At 42.9% G+C, this 24,597-nt stretch overlaps 1 protein-coding gene across 1 annotated transcript; it reads right to left on the reverse strand.

Moving 5' to 3' along the window:
- Positions 1-19,160: 19,160 nt before the first annotated feature.
- Positions 19,161-21,037, reverse strand: LOC123399120. Its single transcript, XM_045093545.1, has 5 exons — positions 20,540-21,037; positions 20,348-20,430; positions 20,147-20,252; positions 19,560-19,745; positions 19,161-19,465 (listed from the first exon to the last, which is right to left on the reverse strand). The coding sequence occupies exons 1-5, from the start codon at positions 20,769-20,771 to the stop codon at positions 19,161-19,163; spliced, it is 912 nt and encodes a 303-aa protein (XP_044949480.1). The 5' UTR covers positions 20,772-21,037.
- Positions 21,038-24,597: the final 3,560 nt, after the last annotated feature.

Genomic DNA, 24,597 nt, shown 5'->3' on the forward strand with positions numbered 1-24,597 from the left:
GAGGTTTAGGTGGCCTCCCATCAGAACAGAGACTTGCGGTGGCGGAAAAAGTGTTTCGGGAGTGCTCTTAGAGTTTTCGGAATATTTGTGAATTTATAGGCCAGAGAGGGACATCGGGAGGCATCCAGGGGGGCTACAAGCCATCAGGGCGCGACCAAGTCCTGGGACACGCCATGTCGTCTTGTGCCTCCCTCGTGCGGCCTCTCGTACACTTCCGATGCTTGAAGGTCTTCATATAGTCCAGAAAAAATCATATTAAACTTTCGTGGCATTTGGACTTCGTTTGGTAGGGTAAACCTGCAAATCAAAAAACATGCAGAAAACAGGAATTAGCACTGGGCACTGGGTCAATATGTTAGTGCTCAAAAGTATTATAAATTGGTATGTAAATGCCCCAAAAGTATCCTAGAATGATAATATATTAGCATGGAACAATCAAAAATTATAGATACGTTAGAGACGTATGAGCATCCCCAAGCTTAATTCCTACTCGTCCTCGAGTAGGTAAATGTTAAAAACAATTTTTTTTATGTGACATGCTATCCATGATGTAATCTCTTGTATGTATGATCATTGAGAAATGATGAATTAACAAACAGCAACATAATAATATTTATTAAGTATAAGCAACACAATTATTGATTTTCAAAGTATACGATCATAAAAGAATGTTTACCCCCTATTCATCTTTACTATATTAGCAAGGCATGACTCTGTATTCACCACATAAATACAAATGTTAAGCACCACAATGTTCAAGTCAGGCAATTGGATCGTACTTTTTCAATATGCATCAAATTTTTATTCTTCACGCAATACATGAGCTTGAACCATTGTACATAGCACATAGGTGGCATAGAATATGGTGGTAGATATCAAAGGGGTCAATAGTGGAGAAGATAATCCCACATCGACTAGGTGTACCAACGAGCTATGGAGATGCCCATCGATAGATACCAATGCGAGGAGTAGGGATTGCCATGCAAATGATGCACTAGAGCTACAAGTGTATGAAAGCTCAAATGAAGCTAAGTGGGGTGTGCATCCAACTTGCTTGCTCATGAAGACCTAGAGCGTTTGAGGAAGCCCGTCATTGGAATATACAAGCCAAGTTTATTATGATAAGATAAGTCCCACTAGCATATGGAGGTGATAGCATAGGAGACTCTCGCTATGGAGATCATGGTGCCACTTTGAGGCACAAGTGTGGTAAAGGATAGTAGCATTGTCCCTTCTCTCTTTTTCTCTCATTTTTTATATATGGTGGAATTTTCTTTTTTTTCTTTTTCTGCCTCCCCCATAATTTTTTATCTATCTATGGTAGGCTCATTTGGCCTCCCCCATTTTATTTTATTTTGTCCGAAGTCTCACCCCGACTTGTGGGGGAGTCATAGTCTCCATCATCCTTTCCTCAATGGGACAATGATCTAACAAGGATGATCATCACACTTTTATTTACTTACAACTCAATATGGAGAACTGATAGGAAGATATGACTCTCTCATAATGTCGCTGGCAGTGTACCATGATGTGCAATGATCTAGCGTGACATGTATAAAAAGACATGATGGAAGGTGGCTTTGCCACAAATACTATGTTAACTCTATATGATCATGCAAAGCAATACGACGATGAACGAACTAGTCATGTGAAGTGACGATGGAATTTACATGGCAATATATCTCGGAGTGGCTATGGAAATGCCATAATAGGTAGGTACGGTGTCTGATTTTAGGAAGATATAATGAGGCTTATGTGCAACAGAACGTATCATGCCGTGGGGTGTGGATGCACCAGCGAAAGTTGCACCAATCCTCGAGGTGAGAATGGGCTATGCACGGTACCGAAGAGGCTAGCTAGCAAATATGAGAAGGTAAAGATGTGTATTTCCAAGGTGTCACATTAGTCATAAATAACTCACATACTTATTGCGAAGTTTTATTAGTTTTATCACACATAAAAGCACTACTTGCATGCCCCGAGGGAGGGGGTTGGTAGGAGTTAACCGCCGCGCGCCCCCGACTCGAGACAACACTAGGATTTTAATGAGGAATAAGAATGCTCACACATTATCACCATGCCTTTTTAATATTTAGATGAACACCAAGTTAACACCCCTTTAATCCCGACACTTATATGAATCAACAATTATGGACATACACCTTTTTCATATTACCATATCAATGTCATTAACTCACAATTTCTCTATGTGTGCTACATGATGGTTTTGATTATCATTCATTGAATGCCTATTATTTTTGGACTAATCTTATGACCCATGCAAATTACTGTCACTATTTATTCAGCTCTCAAACAAATATAAGTGAATAATGAGAGCAAGTTATTTCTATAAAATCTACATGCCACCATGCTCAAAAAGATATAAGTGAAGTACGAGAGCAACAACCAAGCTCAAAAGATATAAGTGAAGCACATAGAGTATTCTAGCAAATAATAATGAAGGTGAGTCTCTCTGTAATAGGTGTGTCCAACAAATCATGATTGTGACAAACTAAAAGTAAAAGCAAACAAAAGCAAACGATGCTCCAAGCAAAACACAAATCATGTGATGAATAAAAATGTAGCTCCAAGTAACAATACCGATGGTTTGAGACGAAAGAGGGGATTCCTTCCGAGGCATCCCCAATCTTATACGCTTGAATATTCCTTAGAATAATACTTGGGGTTCCTTGTGCACCCCCAAGCTTAGGCTCTTGCTACTCCTTGTTTCATGGTCCATTGTGATCACACTCAAAACTTGAAAACTTCAATCACACAAAACTCAACAAAACTGTGTGCGATCCGTTAGTATAAGAAACATATTGCATACTTTAGGTACTATTATAAATTTATTATTAATTTATAATTTCATAACAGGTACTGTATTCTAACTTGTCCATGACTTATACATCCCGATATAATCCATAGCATCATCAAAACAAGCAAACTATGCAGGCAAAACAGAATCTGTTTAAAACAGAACAGTCTGTAGCAATCTGTAAAGATTCCATACTTCTGTAACTCTAAAAATTCTAAAAAATTAGTACAACGTGGATAATTTTTACATAAATACTGTGTAAATGTTTTAATAATTTAGCACGCTCCAGTAGAGAATTAAAAATTCTGCACCGGAGACGAAAGTTTCTGTTTTTACACAACATCAATCATACTCATCAAATAAGTTATCCCAAAGGAATTACTTGGCACAATCACTAATTAAAAAATAAAAACATAATAACTACAGAGTAAATAATCAAGTCAACACAAAAGAACATAAACTAAAAAGAAAAAATTAAGATAACTGTTGGGTTGCCTCCCAATAAGTGCTATTGTTTTATGCCCTTAGCTAGGCATAATGCATAGTTTCAAGTGATATGATAATCATGAAGACGATCCATCATGCTATAATAATATTCCCTCCTTTCATAAGCAAGTTTCCTAATTGGAAGGAAAAATTAATTAAAGGGACTAAATTGCACAACATTAGGATCTGTGGGATCTACCTCGGGACGAGTGGAAGGCTCCTCCTTAGGTTTCTCATAAGTAATGATAAACTCCTCATTGTATAGGTTTCGATAAAGGTATTTCCTTAATTATCTCTCAAGATCATAGCCCAAACCAAGTTTTGTTACATCAAATTGATCATTGTGTTCGGAAATCTTATCGACTAGAACATTAGGTGGGACCTTCTTTCTAAAGTTCTCCTCATAAGCAACATAGTCCATGGACCTCAATTTTCTTATTCCTTCCAATTCACAAAAACTCCCTCTATGGGAGGGCACTCAACATTAATCCTATAATGAGAAAATATTTCTATAGCCTCTTGCATGATTTCATTAAATTCCTGAACAAGAAATATGGTGGCTAGACGTTTAGTAGAGGCTTCCTGAATATTTGAGAATTCTAGAAACAACCATTATATAAAGGGATGCATATGAATAAATTATCTATCCAATTGTACTATGAGCAAAGATATAGCATCTGCATAACTTGTAGTTCTAGCAACAATATAGCCTCCTATCAATGGTAAATATCCCACACAATTGAAAAAAATCTTGAATCACACTCTTCCCAATAATATTACCACTACCCATGCGGAGTTTATTTGTTTCCATGATGGGTTCCTTTTTGGAAGGATCATCATCCGCAAGGTTATCAAGTTTTCCTTTAGAAACTTCATCAAAATTTCATTTAGCATGTTCATCACAAGATAAAGTTGGATTTTCAAATGCTTCCGCACTAGAGGCGAGAGCACCACTAATTTCAAACTCATACATGATGGCAACTGCAAGCAAGACAAGTAAACTAGCAAGCGACGAAGTAAACTAGCAACAAGCAAAGGTAAATATTTTTGTATTTTTTATTTTTATGTGACAAACTAAATATAACAGAAAGTAAAATGAATAACAAGTTAATGAAAATTTGTGAGAAGCTACTTGATAGTTGGTGATGGTATTCCCCGGCAACGGCGCCAGAAATCCTTCCTGATGACTGTGATCTGCGTTGGCTTTTCCGTGAAAAGGAACGGGTTATCGCAGCACAATGCAGGTAAGTATTTCCCTCAGTTATGAAACTAAGGTTTATTGAACCAATAGGAATACCAATCCTCAACCGTCTTCAGCGACTACACACGAAGAAACAAACAAATTGCACCCAACGCAGGAAAGAGGGTTGTCAATCCCCTTGATCTCATTATTTGCAAGCAAATGAGGTGTGAAGATAATTGTTGATGATTGTAAATTTCAAAATAAAATAAAACACAAATAATGGCAGCAAGGTAGTAGTAGTTTTTGTAAATATATAAGTGAATAGACCCGGGGGCCGTAGTGTTCCCTAGTGGCATCTCTCATGGCAAAGGCATATGGTGGGTAAACAAATTACTGTTGGGCAATTGATAGAACAGCGAATAATTATGCGATTTTCACGGCAATTATCATGTGTATATAGGCATCATGTCCATAAGCAAATGGTCGACTCCTGCCTGCACCTATTACTATCACTCCACTTCAAGAGCGCTTTTATGCTTGCCTCTCTACGTATTAAGTAAAAACAGAGTAATTCTTGGAGAACAATGACATGATGTAGACAAACTAAACTAAAATAAATTAATATGAATAAACCCCATCGTTTTAGCCTTAGTATTAGAAACACAAAGACGCATCTTGTCCCCTTCTGTCAGTGGGACACAGAAATTCGCCAGGTTGAACCTACTACAACGCGCCACTCCCATTGAAAAATATTAATCTAGTTGGCCAAACTATCTGAATAGATCGGAGAGCATTACGAAGCTATGATGATCATGCAATTAAGAATCATAATAATCAGAGGTAACCCAAATAATTTTTATGAATAATCTGAACACCATACATAGTTATTACATGGGATAGATCAAAGCGAAGATGCGATGAACATGTATTGAAGATCATAAGAGAGAGAGAGAGAGAGAGATCGCCATCTAGGTACTGCCTACGGATCCGTAGGTCTGTGGTGAACTACTCACACAACATGGTGAGGGCAGCAAGGTTGATGTATAGGCCCTCCGTGATTGATCTCCCCTCCGGCAGATCGCTAGGACGGAGGTTTAAATGGCCTCCCGTCGGAACAAATACTTGCGGCGGTGAAAAAAGTGTTTCGGAGTGCTCTTAGGGTTTTCAGAATATTTGTGAATTTATAGGCCAGAGAGGGACGTCGGGAGGCATCCAGGGGGGCCACAAGACATCAGGGCGCGGCCAAGCCACGGGTTGTGCCCTATTGGCTTGTGCCTCCCTCGTGCGGCCTCTTGTCCACTTTCGATGCTTGCACGTCTTCATATAGTCCAGAAAAAATCATATTAAAGTTTTGTGGCATTTGGACTTCATTTGGTAGGGTAAACTTGTAAAGCAAAAAACACGTGGAAAACAAGAACTGGCACTGGGCACTAGGTCAATAGGTTAGTGCTCAAAAATATTATAAATTGGTATGTAAATGCCCAAAAAGTATCCTGGAATGATAATATATCGGCATGAAACAATCAAAAATCATAGATACGTTGGAGACGTATCATGATCCCACAATATAAGACGGAGAATCATCTAGGATCCCTAACATAGGGGGAGATAGTTCAAGGAAGTCTTATCCATATTAAATGGGGAGAATATTCAATGAACCCTTACCTACTATCTAAGGGGGAGAGAAATTCAAGGAACCCTTATCAAAGAGAGAAGTATCAAGGATCCCTTTCTCTCAATGAGATCTTACCCACTGACCTTTTTGTAAATTAATGCCAAAGGGGGGATATCAAAGCTTCCAATAAACCTATATGAAGGGAGAGAAATATCACCAATAAGCATACACAAAAGGGGGAGAAATATCAATAGGGGGAGATATATGTTCCTAAGGGGAGATCTACCTAAGGGGAGATCTGTCAAAGGGGAGACATATCAAACCTCACATATTGAGGGGGAGAGAGATAAAAATTGTTTAAGATAGTAGTACAACAATATCTACATTCCACCACAATCTTTTGATCGAACTTGTCTTGCCCTAACTACTCCCAATATCTACATGCTATGATTCAAGGGGAGAGGTAATCTTACATATTCATCCTTAGGGGAGAAAGTTCTAAATCCTCTTGGAGACATATTTATCATCAAATCCTATTTTCAATATGTCTTCAATATCTTGGTACTTTTGAAGCTCTTTGCATCTTTACAATAGAGAACACTTGTGTTATCTAACATTTATTTTCCCAAGTGTACTTCTACTACTAAGACGTTCAAGAACCTCAAGGTAAGTATATACATCATATCCTTATTCATGATGATATCTTGTCTCTTGCACATATTGTTTGCAAGAGTGAGTCGTGAACATGGAAGTTCTACATTCACATATGTTTGATGCATATAGCCAAGATTTATATGGTGTGTCTTGTCCTTCTACCATGTGTGTACCTATGCAGTCCAAAGCAACTATCCCTCAAAAGGGATTGCACACATTTAGGTCGAGCTTGTACTAGTCATCTTTCTTTCAAAGTTGTCATATTCTAATGCCTATCTTTATTTTAATCTTTCATTGTATGTTGTAATCAATTACCAAAAAGGGAGAGATTGAAAGCACATATGCTCCCTTGGTGGTTTTGATAATTCATGACATCATACATTGTCTCTTGGACTAACACTTTTACCTAGTATATTTCAGGTATAGTCCACACAAAGCTTTGGCTATAGGATTGTGAGGAGAAGCCCCTTGGTGAAGGAAGGAATATGATTGGCTCAAGCTTCAAGCAAGAATACTCTTCATTTTATAATTATGAGAAATCACTTTGAGTCCATAGGAAAGGCAATACAATTAAAAGGGGATGAGGTATTATGATGAATTGGTTGCTCAAGTGCTTAGAGATAGCCACAAAAAATACTCAACCATTCTCCCACAAAATATCTATGTCCAAACCCAAATCAGCAAAATCGGTGCCACCAACTATTTCCACTCGGCTATACTTATTTTACACTTAGACAGATCCTATGCCAATCCCACCATCTCGGTACAACCAACATTTCCATCGGTGCCACCGAGATTGGCTGACCAACATTCTGTTGAGGTAACTTCAAGTTCCGAAATTTCCGAGTTTGAAGTCGGTCTCACCGAGTTTGGGAACTAGTCTAGGTCATCGTATCGGTTGTTGGGGAAAGTCGCATGGGAAACAAAAAATTTCCTACGCGCACGAAGACATATCATGGTGATGTCCATCTACGAGAGGGGATTTCCGATCTACGTACCCTTGTAGATCGCACAGCAGAAGCGTTAGTGAACGCGGTTGATGTAGTGGAACGTCCTCACGTCCCTCGATCCGCCCCGCGAACCGTCCCACGAACCGTCCCGCGATCCGTCCCGCGATCTAGTGCCGAACGAATGGCACCTCCGCGTTCAGCACACGTACAGCTCGACGATGATCTCGGCCTTCTTGATCCAGCAAGAGAGATGGAGAGGTAGATGAGTTCTCCAGTAGCGTGACGGCGCTCCGGAGGTTGGTGGTGATCTAATCTCAGCAGGGCTCCGCCCGAGCTCCGCAGAAACGCGATCTAGAGGTAAAACCGTGGAGGTATGTGGTCGGGCTGCCGTGGCAAAAGTTGTCCCAAATCAGCCCTAAAACCCCACTATATATAGGAGGGAGGGAGGGGAGGAGGCAGCCTCAAACCTAAAGGTTTGGCCGAAATTGGAGGTGGAGGAGTCCTACTCCAATCCTACTTGGAGTAGGATTCCACCTTCCCACTTGGAAACTCTTTCCACCTTGTGTTTTTCCCTTCTCAAACCTTATGGGCCTTAGTGGGAACTTATTCCAGCCCACTAGGGGCTGGTTTATCTCTTCCCATAGCCCATGATACCCCTTGGGGCGTGACACCCCTCCTGATGGTCCCCGGCACCCCTCCCGGCACTCCCAGTACACTACCGATGAGCCCGAAACTTTTCTGGTAGTGCACGAAAACCTTCCGGTAACCAAATGAGGTCATCCTATATATCAATCTTCGTTTCCGGACCATTCTGGAAACCCTCGTGACGTCCGTGATCTCATCCGGGACTCCGAACAACATTCAGTAACCAACCATATAACTCAAATACGCATAAAACAACGTCGAACCTTAAGTGTGCAGACCCTGCGGGTTCGAGAACTATGTAGACATGACCAGAGAGACTCCTCGGTCAATATCCAATAGCGGGACTTGGATGCCCATATTGGATCCTACATATTCTACGAAGATCTTATCATTTGAACCTCAGTGCCAAGGATTCATATAATCACGTATGTCATTCCCTTTGTTCTTCGGTATGTTACTTGCCTGAGATTCGATCGTCGGTATCCGCATACCTATTTCAATCTCGTTTACCCGCAAGTCTCTTTACTCGTTCTGTAATACAAGATCCCGCAACTTACACTAAGTCACATTGCTTGCAAGGCTTGTGTGTGATGTTGTATTACCGAGTGGGCCCCGAGATACCTCTCCGTCATACGGAGTGACAAATCCCAGTCTTGATCCATACTAACTCAATGAACACCTTCGGAGATACCTGTAGAGCATCTTTATAGTCACCCAGTTATGTTGCGACGTTTGATACACACAAAGCATTCCTCCAGTGTCAGTGAGTTATATGATCTCATGGTCATAGGAACAAAACTTGACACGCAGAAAACAGTAGCAACAAAATGACACGATCAACATGCTACGTCTATTAGTTTGGGTCTAGTCCATCACATGATTCTCCTAATGTGTGATACCGTTATCAACTAACAACACTTGCCTATGGCCAGGAAACCTTGACCATCTTTGATCAACGAGCTAGTCAACTAGAGGCTTACTAGGGACAGTGTTTTGTCTATGTATCCACACAAGTATTGTGTTTCCAATCAATACAATTGTAGCATGGATAATAAACGATTATCATGAACAAAGAAATATAATAATAACTAATTATTATTGCCTCTAGGGCATATTGCCAACAGTCTCCCACTTGCACTAGAGTCAATAATCTAGTTCACATCACCATGTCAACGAATCCAACACCCATATAGTTCTGGGGCATGATCACGTCTTGCTCGTGAGAGAGGTTTTAGTCAACGGTTCTGAAACTTTCAGATCCGTGCGTTCTTTACAAATCTTTATATCATCTTATAGATGTTGCTACTACGTGCTATTCGGAAATGCTCCAAATATCTACTCTACTATACGAATCCGTTTCACTACTCATAGTTATTCGGATTAGTGTCAAAGCTTGCATCGACGTAACCATTTACGACGAACTCTTTAACCACCTCCATAATCGAGAAAAATTCCTTAGTCTATTTAGTTACTAAGGATAACTTTGACCGCTGATCAGTGATTCAATCCTGGATCACTCTGTGTACCTCTTAACAGACTTGCTGCAAGGCACGCATCAGGTGCGGTACTCAACATGGCATAATTTAGAGTCTACGGCTAAGGCATAGAAGACGACCTTCGTCTATTCTCTTCATTCTGCCGTGGTCGGGTTTTGAGTCTTACTCAAATTCACACCTTACAACACAATCAAGAACTCCTTCTTTGCTGATCTATTTTGAACTCCTTCAAAAACTTGTCAAGGCATGCATCTTGTTGAAACTTCTATTAAGCGCTTTTGATCTATATCCATAGATCTTTGATGCTCAATGTTCAAGTAGCGCATTCCAGGTATTCCTTCGAAAAACTCCTTTCAAACAACCTTGTATGCTTTACAGAAATTCTACATTACTTCTGATCCATGATATGTCAACCACATATTCTTATCATAAATTCTATAGTGCTCCCACTCACTTCTTTGGAAATACAAGTTTCTCATAAACCTTGTACAAACCCAAAATCTTTGATCATCTCATCAAAGTGTATATTCCAACTCCGAGATGCTTGCACCAGTCCATTGAAGGATCACTGGATCTTGCATACTAGCTAGTATCTTTAGGATTGACAAAACCTCCTGGTTGTATCACATACAATGTTTGCTCAAGGAAACTGTCGAGGAAACAATGTTTTGACATCCTACGTGCAATATTTCATAAATAATGCACCAACTACTAACATAATTCTAACAGACTTTTAGCATCGCTACGAGTAAGAAAGTCTCATCATAGTCAACTGTTTGATCTTGTCGGAAACATCTTTGCGACAAGTCGAGCTTTTCTTAATAGTGACTTATCACCATCATCGTGTGTCTTCCTTTTAAAGATCAATCTTTACTCAATAGTCCTATGACCATCAAGTAGTTCTTCCAAAGTCTACACTTTGTTTTCATACATGGATCCTCTCTCGGATTTCATGTCTTCCAGCCATATGTCGGAATCTGGGCCCACCATTGCTTTCTCCATAATTCGTAGGTTCACTGTTGCTCAACAACATGACCTCCAAGACAGGGTTACCGTACCACTCTGCAGTAGTACGCGACCTTGTCAACCTACGAGGTTTGTAGTAACTTGATCCGATGCTCGATGATCACCATCATCAGCTTTCACTTCAATTGGTGTAGGCGCCACAGGAACAACTTCCTGCGCCCTGCTACACACTGGTTGAAGTGATGGTTCAATAACCTCATCAAGTTCTACCACCCTCCCACTCAATTCTTTCAAGAGAAACCTTTCCTCGAGAAAGGATCCGTTTCTAGAAACAAACACTTTGCTTTCGGATCTGAGATAGGAGATGTACCCAACTGTTTTGGATATCCTATGAAGATGCATTTATCCGCTTTTGGGTTCGAGCTTATCAGACTGAAACTTTTTCACATAAGTGTCGAAGCCCCAAACTTTCAAGAAACGACAGTTTAGATTTCTCTAAACCTCAGTCTATACTGTGTCATCTCAACGGAAATACGCGGTGCCCTATTTAAAGTGAATGTGGTTGTCTCTAATGCATAACCCATAAACGATAGTGGTAATTCGATAAGAGACATCATAGTATCTACCATACCAAATAGTGCGTGGCTATGACGTTCAGACACATCATCACACTATGATGTTCCAGGTGGCATGAACTGCGAAACAATTTCCACATTGTCTTAACTGCGTACCAAAACTCGTAACTCAGATATTCATTTCTATGATCATATCGTAGACAGTTTATCCTCTTGTTACGATGAACTTCACTCCTGAAACAGAATTGAACTTTTCAATATTTCAGACTTGTGATTCGTTAAGTAAATACTCTTGTATCTACTCAAATCGTCATTGAAGTAAGAACATAATGACATCCACTGTGTGCCTCAGCACCCATTGGACTGCATACATCAAAATGTATCACTTCCAACAAGTTACTATCTTATTTCATCTCAATGAAAACAAGGCCTTGCTCATGTGGTATGATTTGCATGTCACTAGTGATTCAAAATCAAGTGAGTATAAAGATCCATCAGCATGGAGCCTCTTCATGCAATTTATACCAACATGACTCAAGCGGCAGTGCCACAAGTAAGTGGTACTATCATCATTACCTCGTATCTTTTGGCACCAATATCATGAACATGTGTAACACTACGATCGAGATTCAATAAACCATTGAAGGTGATTATTCAAGCAAATAGAGTAACCATTATTCTCTTTAAATGAATAATCGTATTGCAATAAACACGATCCAATCATGTTCATGCTTAATGCAAGCACCAAATAACAATTATTTAGGTTTAACACCAATCCCGATGGTAGAGGGAGCGTGCGACGTTTTGATCATATCAATCTTGGAAACACTTCCAACACGTATCGTCACCTCGCCTTTAGCTAGTCTCCGTTTATGCCGTAGCTATCATTTCGTGTTACTAATCACTTAGCAACCGAACCGGTATCCAATACCCTCATGCTACCAGGAGTACTAGTAAAGTACACATCATGTATATCAAATATACTTCTTTCGACTTTTGCCAGCCTTCTTATCTACCAAGTATCTAGAGTTGCTCCGCCTCAGTGACTGTTCCCCTTATTACAGAAGCACTTAGTCTCATGTTTGGGTTTAATCTTGGGTCTCTTCATTAGTGCAGCAACTGTTTTGCCGTTTCACGAAGTATCCCTTCTAGCCCTTGCCTTTCTTGAAACTTAGTGGTTTTACAAACCATCAACTATTGATGCTCCTTCTTGATTTCTACTTTCGCAGTGTCAAACATCGCGAATCGCTCAAGGATCATTGCATCTATCCTTGATATGTTATAGTTCATCACAAAGCTCTCACATCTTGGTGGCAGTGACTTTGGAGAACCATCACTATCTTATCTGGAAGATCAACTCCCACTTGATTCAAGCGATTGTCGTACTGAGACAATCTGAGCACACGCTCAACGATTGAGCTTTTCTCCTTTACTTTGTGGACTAAGAATTTTGTCGGAGGTCTCATACCTCTCAACAAGGGCACAAGCATGAAATCACAATTTCATCTCTTTAGAACATCACTTATGTTCCGTGACGTTTCAAAACGTCTTCGACGCCTTGCTTCTAAGCCATTAAGTATTTTGCACTGAAATATCGTGTAGTCATCAGAAACGTGTATGTCGGATGTTCACAGCATCCATAGACGACGCTCGAGGTGCAGCACACCGAGTGGTGCATTAGGGACATAAGCCTTTTGCGCAGCAACGAGGACAATCCTGTGCAAAGTTTGCTACTATCAACTTTCAACTAAATTTTCTCTAGGAACATATAAAAACAGTAGAGCTATAGCGCAAGCTACAACGTAATTCGCAAAGACCATTAGACTATGTTCATGACAATTAGTTCAATTAATCATATTACTTAAGAACTCCCACTCAAAAAGTACATCTCTCTAGTCATTTGAGTCTATCACACCCGATCATCACGTGGTGTCTCGAAACGAAGAACTGTCGCAACGGTGCACAGTCGGGGAGAACACAATTTTGTCTTGAAATTTTAGTGAGAGATCACCTCATAATACTACCTTCGTTCTAAGCAAGATAAGGTGCATAAAGGATTAACATCACATGCAATTCATAAGTGACATGATATGGCCATCATCATGTGCTTCTTGATCTCCATCACCAAAGCACCGGCACGATCTTCTTGTCACCGGCGTCACACCATGATCTCCATCATCATGATCTCCATCAACGTGTCGCCATTGGGGTTGTCGTGCTACTCATGCTATTACTACTAAAGCTACCTCCTAGCAATATAGTAAACACATCTGCAAGCACAAACGTTAGTTTAAAGACAACCCTATGGCTCCTGCCGGTTGCCGTACCATCGACGTGCAAGTCGATATTAACTATTACAACATGATCATCTCATACATCCAATATATCACATCACATCATTGGCCATATCACATCACAAGCATACCCTGCAAAAACAAGTTAGACGTCCTCTAATTGTTGTTGCATGTTTTACGTGGTGACCATGGGTATCTAGTTGGATCGCATCTTACTTACGCAAACACCACAACGGAGATATATGAATTGCTATTTAACCTCATCCAAGGACCTCCCCGGTCAAATCCGATTCAACTAAAGTTGGAGAAACCGACACTCGCCGGTCATGTTTGAGCAACGGAGTTACTCGTAGCGATGAAACCAGTCTCTCGTAAGCGTACGAGTAATGTCGGTCCGAGCCGCTTCGATCCAACAATACCGCGGAATCAAGAAAAGACTAAGGAGGGCAGCAAAACGCACATCACCGCCCACAAAAACTTTTGTGTTCTACTCGATATTACATATACGCATGAACCTAGCTCATGATGCCATTGTTGGGGAACGTCGCATGAGAAACAAAAATTTTCCTACGCGCACGAAGACATATCATGGTGATGTCCATCTACGAGAGGGGATTTCCGATCTACGTACCCTTGTAGATCGCATAGCAGAAGCGTTAGTGAACGCGGTTGATGTAGTGGAACGTCCTCACGTCCCTCGATCCGCCCCGCGAACCGTCCCACGAACCGTCCCGCGATCCATCCCACGATCTAGTGCCGAACGGACGGCACCTCCGCGTTCTGCACACGTACAGCTCGACGATGATCTCGGCCTTCTTGATCCAGCAAGAGAGATGGAGAGGTAGATGAGTTCTCCAGTAGCGTGACCGCGCTCCGGAGGTTGGTGGTGATCTAATCTCAGCAGGGCTCCGCCCGAGCTCCGCAGAAACACGATCTAGAGGGAAAACCGTGGAGGTATGTGGTCGGGCTGCCGTGGCAAAAGTTGTCTCAAATCAGCCCTAAAACCCCACTATATATAGGAGGGAGGGAGGGGAGGAGGCAGCCTCAAAACCTAAAGGTTTGGCCGAAATTGGAGGTGGAGGAGTCCTACTCCAATCCTACTTGGAGTAGGATTCCACCTTCCCACTTGGAAACTCTTTCCACCTTGTGTTTTTCCCTTCTCAAACCTTATGGGCCTTAGTGGGAACTTATTCCAGCCCACTAGGGGCTGGTTTATCTCTTCCCATAGCCCATGAGACCCCTTGGGGCGTGACACCCCTCCTGATGGTCCCCGGCACCCCTCCCGGCACTCCCAGTACACTACCGATGAGCCCGAAACTTTTCTGGTAGTGCACGAAAACCTTCCGGTAACCAAATGAGGTCATCCTATATATCAATCTTCGTTTCCGGACCATTCTGGAAACCCTCGTGACGTCCGTGATCTCATCCGGGACTCCGAACAACATTCAGTAACCAACCATATAACTCAAATACGCATAAAACAACGTCGAACCTTAAGTGTGCAGACCCTGCGGGTTCGAGAACTATGTAGACATGACCAGAGAGACTCCTCGGTCAATATCCAATAGCGGGACTTGGATGCCCATATTGGATCCTACATATTCTACGAAGATCTTATCATTTGAACCTCAGTGCCAAGGATTCATATAATCACGTATGTCATTCCCTTTGTTCTTCGGTATGTTACTTGCCTGAGATTCGATCGTCGGTATCCGCATACCTATTTCAATCTCGTTTATCGGCAAGTCTCTTTACTCGTTCCGTAATACAAGATCCCGCAACTTACACTAAGTCACATTGCTTGCAAGGCTTGTGTGTGATGTTGTATTACCGAGTGGGCCCCGAGATACCTCTCCGTCATACGGAGTGACAAATCCCAGTCTTGATCCATACTAACTCAATGAACACCTTCGGAGATACCTGTAGAGCATCTTTATAGTCACCCAGTTACGTTGCGACGTTTGATACACATAAAGCATTCCTCCAGTGTCAGTGAGTTATATGATCTCATGGTCATAGGAACAAATACTTGACACGCAGAAAACAGTAGCAACAAAATGACACGATCAACATGCTACGTCTATTAGTTTGGGTCTAGTCCATCACATGATTCTCCTAATGATGTGATACCGTTATCAACTAACAACACTTGCCTATGGCCAGGAAACCTTGACCATCTTTGATCAACGAGCTAGTCAACTAGAGGCTTACTAGGGACAGTGTTTTGTCTATGTATCCACACAAGTATTGTGTTTCCAATCAATACAATTATAGCATGGATAATAAACGATTATCATGAACAAAGAAATATAATAATAACTAATTATTATTGCCTCTAGGGCATATTTCCAACATCGGTACCATCAAGATTCCTATATCGGTCTCACCGAGAATACAAAAGTTTCCACATTTAGTGCAACTCGGTACCATCGAGATTCATTTGGTGTCACCGAGTTCGGCAATAATGTTGTAACGGTTCGATTTTGGGAGATATCTATATATACCCCTCCACCTACCTCTCACTCGTAGAGGAAGTACTCGGAATACTCTTACACTTGCTAGATCCATTTTACTGAGAGAGAGCCACCTACTCATGTGTTGAGATCAAAAGATTCCATTCCAACCATTTGAACCTTGATCTCTAGCCTCCCTAAGTTGCTTTCCACAAGATCAGTCTCTCCGACCCCTGCCAAATCTGAGAGAGGGTGATTGAGTGTTGAGGGGACTATCTTTAGAACCACAAGAGCAAGGAGTTCATCGTTCTACCACATCTATTACCTTTTGGAGGGTGGTGGCTCCTACATTGGTTAGGTGTTGCCTGGGAGCCTCCTACTTCATGTTGTGGAGTTGAACCAAGATGTTTGTAATGGCAAGGAGATCACCTACTTCGTGAAGATCTACCGTGAGTGAGGCTAGTCTTGTGTGGACGGAAGCCGCGATGGAATAGACAAGGTCGCTTCTTCGTGGACCCCTTGTGAGCGGAGCCCTCCGTGGAATCTCGCAGTAGTTACCCTTCATGGGTTGAAGTCTCCACTAACATGGATGTACGATAGCGCCACCTATCGGAACCATGCCAAAAATTGCCGTGTCAATTTCTTCACGTTTGATCTTCCCAAACTCTACTCCTTACTACATGTGCTAAGTCCTTACTTTTCGCTGCCATACTTGTTAACTAGCATGTGTAGGGTGCACTAGACTTGTTAGAATCGCTAAAATCTGCCAACCATTAAATTGGGAAAAGGCTAGGATTTTAAAATATGCAAGTAGTCTATTCACCCCCTCTGGACACCTCTTCTATCGATCTCTCAGGCCGCCCGTTGCTCGATCGATGGAGGAGCGTGTTGTACTTGGGACAACCGCCACAGGACCCGCGAAGGCGCATGCAACCAACTAATCAGGTGAGTCGCACGACGTAGATGAGGTGGATCGTGGGCGAGTTGGTGATCAATCCGATCATGCGCGAGGTCGGGGACGTCGCTCGGTGGAGACCGGGTGGTAACGGAGGCCGACATGAAGTCGTTGTTGATGATCCACATGAGACGATGTGCGTACGAGCCCGACGCGGCCTCTTCCGACAGCTAGGCCGACGAAGCCGGTAGCCAGCCCGAGGCAGCCAGTAGCCGGCTCAAGGCAGCCAAACCGACACAACCGGTAGTCAGCCCGAGGCAGCCGGGCCGATGGAACCGTCAGCCAGCCGCCGACCCGAGGCAGCCAGGCCGACAGCAGTCGGCAGTCAGCCCGGGGCAGCCGGGCCGACACAGCAATCAGTCAGCAGCCGACCCAAGGCAACCGACGAGGCCGGCGTGACCAGCGTTGATAACCGGCCCGATTTAGCTAACGAGGCCGACGCGGCCGGAGCCGGGAGCCGGCCCGATGAAGTCGGGTCGATGCAGCTGGTTCGAGGCAGCCAACGAGACCGACATGGCCGAAGCTAACGGTCGGCCCGAGGCAGCCGACGAGACCGACACGGCCGGAGCCGGGAGCCGGCGTGACACTGCCGGTGCGCGATTGTACGACGCGACAAAAGCGGGTGGTGATGGAGCTGTCCCGATCGTAGAAGGGCGTCGACGGGCGAGCATACGCACGGTCAACGGTCGTGAGGGGTCGCCGCGTCGCGCGAACCCTTTGAGTCGGTGTAGAGGCCGGGTCACACCGATGTCCGAGTAGAGGATTGGGGTCGACGGAGGCGGTGGGCGACGCAAATTGATCTTAGATTGAGAAAACAAAAAGAAAACATCGATCAATGCGACCGATGAAAGAGAGAAAACGCGGATCAAAGGATCAAAAAAAAGACTATCTAGGGCAGCTAGTCAACACGATCGGTAGACGAACCCTAGGTATGGGTCGCGCGGGCACCAGCTGCGGTCATGGAGGCCGACCGCCCCGGGGGCGGTGCGGAGCGGAAACGACGACGACGACTAGGGTTGGGTCGGTTAGGCTGATACCATTATAGGAGTGGAAGGGATAGAGAAAGATTGGTAGAATCGATGTTTCTTACTTGAGCCTCGTGGACATATATATAAAAATACATGATCAATTTAAAATACAAGATAAGACATGACAAATTCTAGTCTCTTTCATATTTCCTAGCAGAGTGACAAGACATGATGAATGAAATGCCTTTCAATACGTAGCACCAACCAAACACTGAAATGGAGACGTTCCACTAAGCCTAATTGTCAACCAAACATAGGAACAGAATCAACCCATTCGAGTGAAACGGAAATGACATGGAACCATGGCATTCCATTCTACTCCCTCCGTTCCTAAATATAAGTCTTTTAAAAGATTTCACTAGATGACTACATACAAAACAACATGAGTGAATATATACTTTAAAGTATGTCTACATACATCCGTATGTAGTCCTTTAATAGAATCTTTAGAAAAACTTATATTTACGAACGGAGGGAGTACTTCGTTTCTCAAGGAAACACACCCTAACTAATCATCATACTCAACAGTGAGCAAGGGGACGGAATTAACCCTAAACTTGCCCGGACACAGTAGCGCAGTGACAGAAATGCGCAATTTTCCATGGAGCTCAAATCTGGTGGGCCAGCTAATCAAGAGAAAGACAAAGCTGGTGCCGTAGGCTGAGACACTGAGGTCTTTTTCGCAGCAGTAACAGGAAACATATACCTAGGGGTACAATTATACCCTCGCACACTTTGCCTCAGCACTCGTACGAGCTTTGTCCCCTGGCACGATCCAAAGGTGCCTCCGATCAATTTGTCAAGCAAAAGCTAGCTCTGCAACGATCTTTATTCCGCTTTAAAAGACTCGAATATCAAATTCCTCGTCCTTTGCCGTCGAGAATCGCATGCGGATACATCGGTCTCTCAGTTCATACAGCCTCGCCATGCATCTTATTTCGCGGTACGGTTGATCATTGGACATTATCGTTTAATCTACACACGAGCAAGGCAGAATCTACATGATGGCAAGACGAACTTGTGATAGCACGCGGTCGGATGCTCATCCAGATGACCTTACGACGGTGATCGTGCCCTTCCCGGCGGTGTGCAGCCTAGTGAACCCCGTGACCGCCTTGCCGGACGGGGCCGGCCGGCCGCCGCCCGCGGACGCGCGCGGGGGGCACGCGAATTCCCCCACGGGGTGCCGGACGGGCCTCGCCGACGGCGTCAGGATCCGCTCGTTGATGTCGGCCAGCGTCTCGACGCCGTCCACGCCGCGGGGGCCGGGCTTCACCACCGAGAACGGGCGCACCACCGACGGCCCTGCCTTCCTGCTCCTCTTGCCGCCCCCTCCATCCTGCTCTGCTGCGCAAAGCATCATACAGAATTATAGCTACTGGTCAGCACCAAATTAACTTTTTTATTGAATGGACAGGTGGGTGAGTTGGGTTCTACGTACTTTCTTGTGTCGTCGGGCGTTTGGACGAACAGTTGATGCGAGTGATCTGGAGCTGTTGGTCGACGTTGAGATTGGACGAGGGCGAGCTGAGGGGAGGATGCTCTGGCTGTGCCACCGGCACTGGCACCGGCAATGTGGGCGGCTCCACAGGCGATGCAGAGCTCGGGGCCAGAAGATCGGCACCCCCTGCGGAAGCAGAGCGTATCAATTTGGTGAAGCAGAAGCAGAGCACCCAAAGAGTTAACGGTAGGTTTTTTTTTACGAATAAGAATTAACGGTATAGGTGGATGTTACCATCTGAGAATGCTAGTCCAGAGATTTTCTTTATTCTAATCAAGAAGCAGTGCCTGCCTAGCAAGTCGAATGATTCATGATGGACAGATGATGGGTTTAGCACATCTAATCTTAGGTGGGCCCGGACATGAATCTCCTAACCACCATAGTTACTCGATACTATAATCATTAAAGTCTGTCCTAGATACTTGGAAAAGTACCAGTACCATGGAATAAATGAAACGCCAAGGACTAACAAGCCGCTGGCTGAAGAGTGTAAACTAAGCTAAGATAAGCACATTAACAGTGGTAACCTTCATTCGAATTCTTCCACAGGAAAGATGGAGCAGCCCTGCTTGTATTGTCGAGAACCCAGCTGGGATCGAAGCCTACCAGATCCTCGTCTAGGATCGGGAAATTCTGAAGACGTAGCAAGAGCATAGTAAGAAAAAGGTACTGTAGCTAGTAACACTCTAAAATAGCTGCGCTGCACGCCATTGCTGAATTGCTCTCACTCGGATCAGTTCGTCCCACTGCTCCTCGGGCCACTCCATCACATCGTCCTGCGGCTGCTCTGAAGAACCCTGCCACTCCATGCCTGCAACAATGAAGATCAGTGACCATCACATTACCATGGAATGGGAGAAAAGCGGTGCAGCTGCATGGCAGAGAAAAACGAAATGGCAAGCCAGCTACATCCCACGTACACTTGGGGAAGAAGCGCCCAAGCTCGTGCTCGATGGCACCATGATCGTCAGGACTACCACCGGCGGCGTCGGGGACGCCCAGCACGCCTAGACCACCGAGGTACCTGATCAGTTGCGGATCCCATGCAAGCTGAAGGCAACACCTGCCGCTCTCGCTGCCGCTGCTGCAGGCCATGGCGTCCAGAGGCCACCGCCAGGCATGCTGCCTCCCCTGCAGCTCGGCGGTTTCCATGGGTGGGGTAGAGAGAGAGAGAGAGCGCTACTGAAAGATACCGGTGAGAGTGAGGAGGGATGGGGGCGCGTGCCTAAATAGGGAGGGCTTTTGGGAGGCCTGAAAGCCGGCAAAAGGGCGTGTGTGCGCGCTGCGGGCTGCAGTCCGGCTCCGGCATGTCAAGCAGCCACAGTTTTGTCAGGGAAAGCTTGGAAATCTTGCAAAGTCGAAAGTGGGCAAGGGACGGGGCCAGGCTAGGCGAGCATGCAAAGGGATGATGACTTGGAGCCGCTGCGGGAGCTCTTTTCTCGTGGCTCGCGGTTCCTCGCCCGCCCCCTTTCTTTATGTGGATCTCGCCATGCCTCCTCTTGACTTTTGCCCTTGTTTCAAATACTACAAGTATACAACTGTGGGTTCTATTGTTCACACTGCTTCTCTTCTTGCGGGGAGACCAATTTATTGCATGTTTGCATGCATGCCATGCATTGGCAATGGAGACAAAATTTCGAAATGTGAAGGAATGGGGCTCGACATCCACATGGAAATTCATTATTTTTCCATCTGGATTTTAGGGTGCATGGGCGGTCAAACTTGTGCATGGTGATGGTCGGTCAAAAATCATCATTTGTACGGTCGGGCATATAGCCGCATGGCATGACTCAAGTGTGTCCTAGGCCGGATACTCTAGCTTAGCTATTGGTTAGAGTTAGAGGGTGCTTGAATACGTTTTAGTCCCATGATTAAAAGTACTGAAACTAAAATTTACTAGCCTCACCCATGCTTGGATCCAAGTACTAAAAAGACATAAATCAAGTTAATAAGCATTTATTATCCTCCAAACCCTCCAATCCAGAACTTGCATGAGGAGTTAAATGAGGAGAGAGAGAAGTAATGCATATTTTAGTAGGGGTACCCCTGACTAAAAGATTTTAGCCTCAAGACTAGTTTTAGCCTCTCTTTAGTCAGGGGTGCTTGGAACTTTAGCCTCTTAAATAGACTAGTTTTAGTCAGACTAATTTTAGTCTCTTGGATCCAAGCACCATCTTAGTTTCTAGCTCATGACTAATCCTAAACTAACTCTAGCCAAATAGGTGTTTGGATGAAAGAGTTAGATTGACAATAGATGCACTTTATGGAAAGAGAAAAGTGATATTTTAATGGGTCCATGAGAACTAGCTCCAATTAGCATCTCTTGGCTGGTGGGAGAGAGAGAGAAAATATTTTTTAATGGACCCCATGAGAACTAGCTTCAATTAGCAACTCTTGGGTGTGATAGTTTTTTGGGTGGGTTAGAAGCAAATAGCTCCAATCTAACCCTTATGTTTGGATACTTTAGAACTAGTTGAACCCAAACTAGCTCAAACTAACTCTAGCACATGGATCCAAACAGGCCCTAGTATGTATAACTGTGCGTAGATTAGCTATAATTCTCCAACCTTTCGTCGAGGTGCATATGCGCACATGCATGCCGACATGCACACACGAGCATGCTCGATCGCGTCCATCCATGCACGTTGACTTGACTCGTATATACTCGACTACAGTATATTATACCCTTTTCTTTTGCAAGTCAGGTGTACTGCAGAATGGACACACGGTAGTCCATATACTTTGAGCTATACTACCTTGAGTATGCACCACCACAGGTTCATCGACACGTAACAAAGAAGCGTCTGAGGAAACACCAGGCTATACTATAATACTACTTTCTCCGTCCGAAAATATTTGTCCTAAAAATATATAAAATGGATGTATCTATAATTAAAATAAGTCTAGGTACATCTACTTCTAGGACAAGTATTTCCGGACGGAGGAAATACAAGTCTTTTAAGATATTTCATTAAAAGTCTACATACGAAACAAAATAAGTGAATTTACACTCTAAAATATGTCTATATACATTCGTATGTAGTTTATTAATGACACCTCTTTAAAGAAGAACAGAGGGAGTATAATTCTATGGCAACTGCTGCCGCAGGCCTGCAGCTGCCGTGAGGAAACTTTAGTTGATGAATACTAGCCCCACGAAAATCCAAGCAGTAGCATGTATGGTCCTTGGTCATCATGATGCATGCAATTCGAACCGTGGACACACGATTGATCTCCCATGGGCCCATCCCATGCGCAATCCAGCTCAAATGCACCATGCCAAATTGCTAGCCATCGTATTGCCAGCCTCACATGAGATGAAAGCGGGTATGCCGCTGAGCATGCTGAGCATGCATGGCCATATGCCGAGTAAAATGCATGTATGGTCCTTTAATTTGGTGGCTATGTCCACGATGATCCTTAAACTCAAAAACTGCTTCAGTACGGTCCCAGAACTTGAGAATACTGTTTTAATACGCTCCTTAAACTTGACAAACCCGTCTTATGATACGTTTCACATACTCCCTTCAGTTCCAAATATTTGTCTTGGATTTGTCTAGATACGGATGTTCTAACACTAAATATGTCTAGATACATCCATATCTAGACAAACTCAAGATAAATAATATGAACAGAAGGAAGTACATTTCTTGTACTCCACAACTTTTTTCTTCAGAAAACCGTCTCATAATTTATTTAATTACAAAAAGCCTAATGCCAGAAATATGGGTTGCCCATGTCGGTACGGGAAAAGAAAAAACAATAGCTATATGGAGGATCGAACCTAAAGAACTGCAGACTATCGGTCAATTAGTCCACACAAGCTAACCACCAGGTCATCAGTTGCTTCGCGTAAATTGTTGAGCTAGAGGTTATCTTTCTATGTACCTCTTCGAGCATGTTTTATGTAATTTTGTATATGGCATAACTATAGGCCCGCACAAGTTTGTTTTATTCTTTTCAATATATCTATTTTCTGAATTTCAAACTAAATTTGCCATAAAACTTAAACAAAGTGTTAGTCCATTTAAAAAGATCAACATATTTTTAGAAATGTTTCATGTGTACTAAAAACTATAATAGTGTTTTTGAAAAGTATTTCATGTGTATTAAAAATTGCAAACGTGTTTTTGAAAAATGTTCGTCATGCATTCAAATAATGGTCAAGATGTACTAACAATATATTGCTTAAAATAATTCTTACATTTCCAAAACCACACTTAACATGCTTTTATTACGTTTCTAGAATTTATTATTATGACACAATAATTTTAAATACACACTGAACACTTTTCAAAATACAACATTGTCATTTTTTTAATAATTGAGTATTTTAAGTATAGAATGGAATACACAATAATTGTCCGTGCTTGTGGCCATTTTTTTAATGCATAACAAACATTTTTTAAAGACGTTTGTAAATTTTTATTACACGTGTAACATTTTCCAAGAAGATATTTACAGTTATTAATACACATGAAATTTTCCCACTTAGGTTTTCCTTCCATTTCTGTTTCCAAATGGAAAAATAATAATATAAAAACATGAACTTGAAAAAACTAAAACAAACTTTTGTGGTGCAATAGGAGTGCCATATATAATAAATATAGATATAGAAAAACGATTGACGAGGAACGCAAGAACCCTATAATTTAGGTCAAGTAGAGCATTACATGATGGTCAGCTTGTGTGTACTAAGCAAACCGCACTAGAAGACCTGGAGGTCTTATGTTTGACCCTCTGTATTGGGATTTTTTTTTGTTTCCCATACTGGTAGGTGAAAACCACATTACACATTTAACTTTAGGTGTTTTCTTGCAATTAAATATAATCAGAGGCAGTTTAAAAAAATCGTGCAATACACGAAACATATGTGAGACGTATCACAGGACCAGTTTGTCAAGTTTAAGGACCGTATTGAAGCGGTATTCTCAAGTTCTAGGACCGTATTGAAGCAGTTTGTGACTTTGAGGATCAT

The sequence above is a fragment of the Hordeum vulgare genome, chromosome 1H, assembly GCF_904849725.1.
Source record: "Hordeum vulgare subsp. vulgare chromosome 1H, MorexV3_pseudomolecules_assembly, whole genome shotgun sequence".
In the NCBI taxonomy this organism is placed as follows: Eukaryota; Viridiplantae; Streptophyta; class Magnoliopsida; order Poales; family Poaceae; genus Hordeum; species Hordeum vulgare.

What these genes read in the sequence shown, in the direction of transcription:
- LOC123399120 (XM_045093545.1), bottom strand. Translation starts at nt 20,771, where the DNA reads ATGGAAACCGCCGAGCTGCAGGGGAGGCAGCATGCCTGGCGGTGGCCT. An exon ending in GTGGAAGAATTCGAATGAAG is followed by an intron (nt 19,746 to 20,146) that starts GTTACCACTGTT and finishes CTGCTTCCGCAG; the next exon opens with GGGGTGCCGATCTTCTGGCC. An exon ending in ACGCCCGACGACACAAGAAA is followed by an intron (nt 19,466 to 19,559) that starts GTACGTAGAACC and finishes TGCTTTGCGCAG; the next exon opens with CAGAGCAGGATGGAGGGGGC.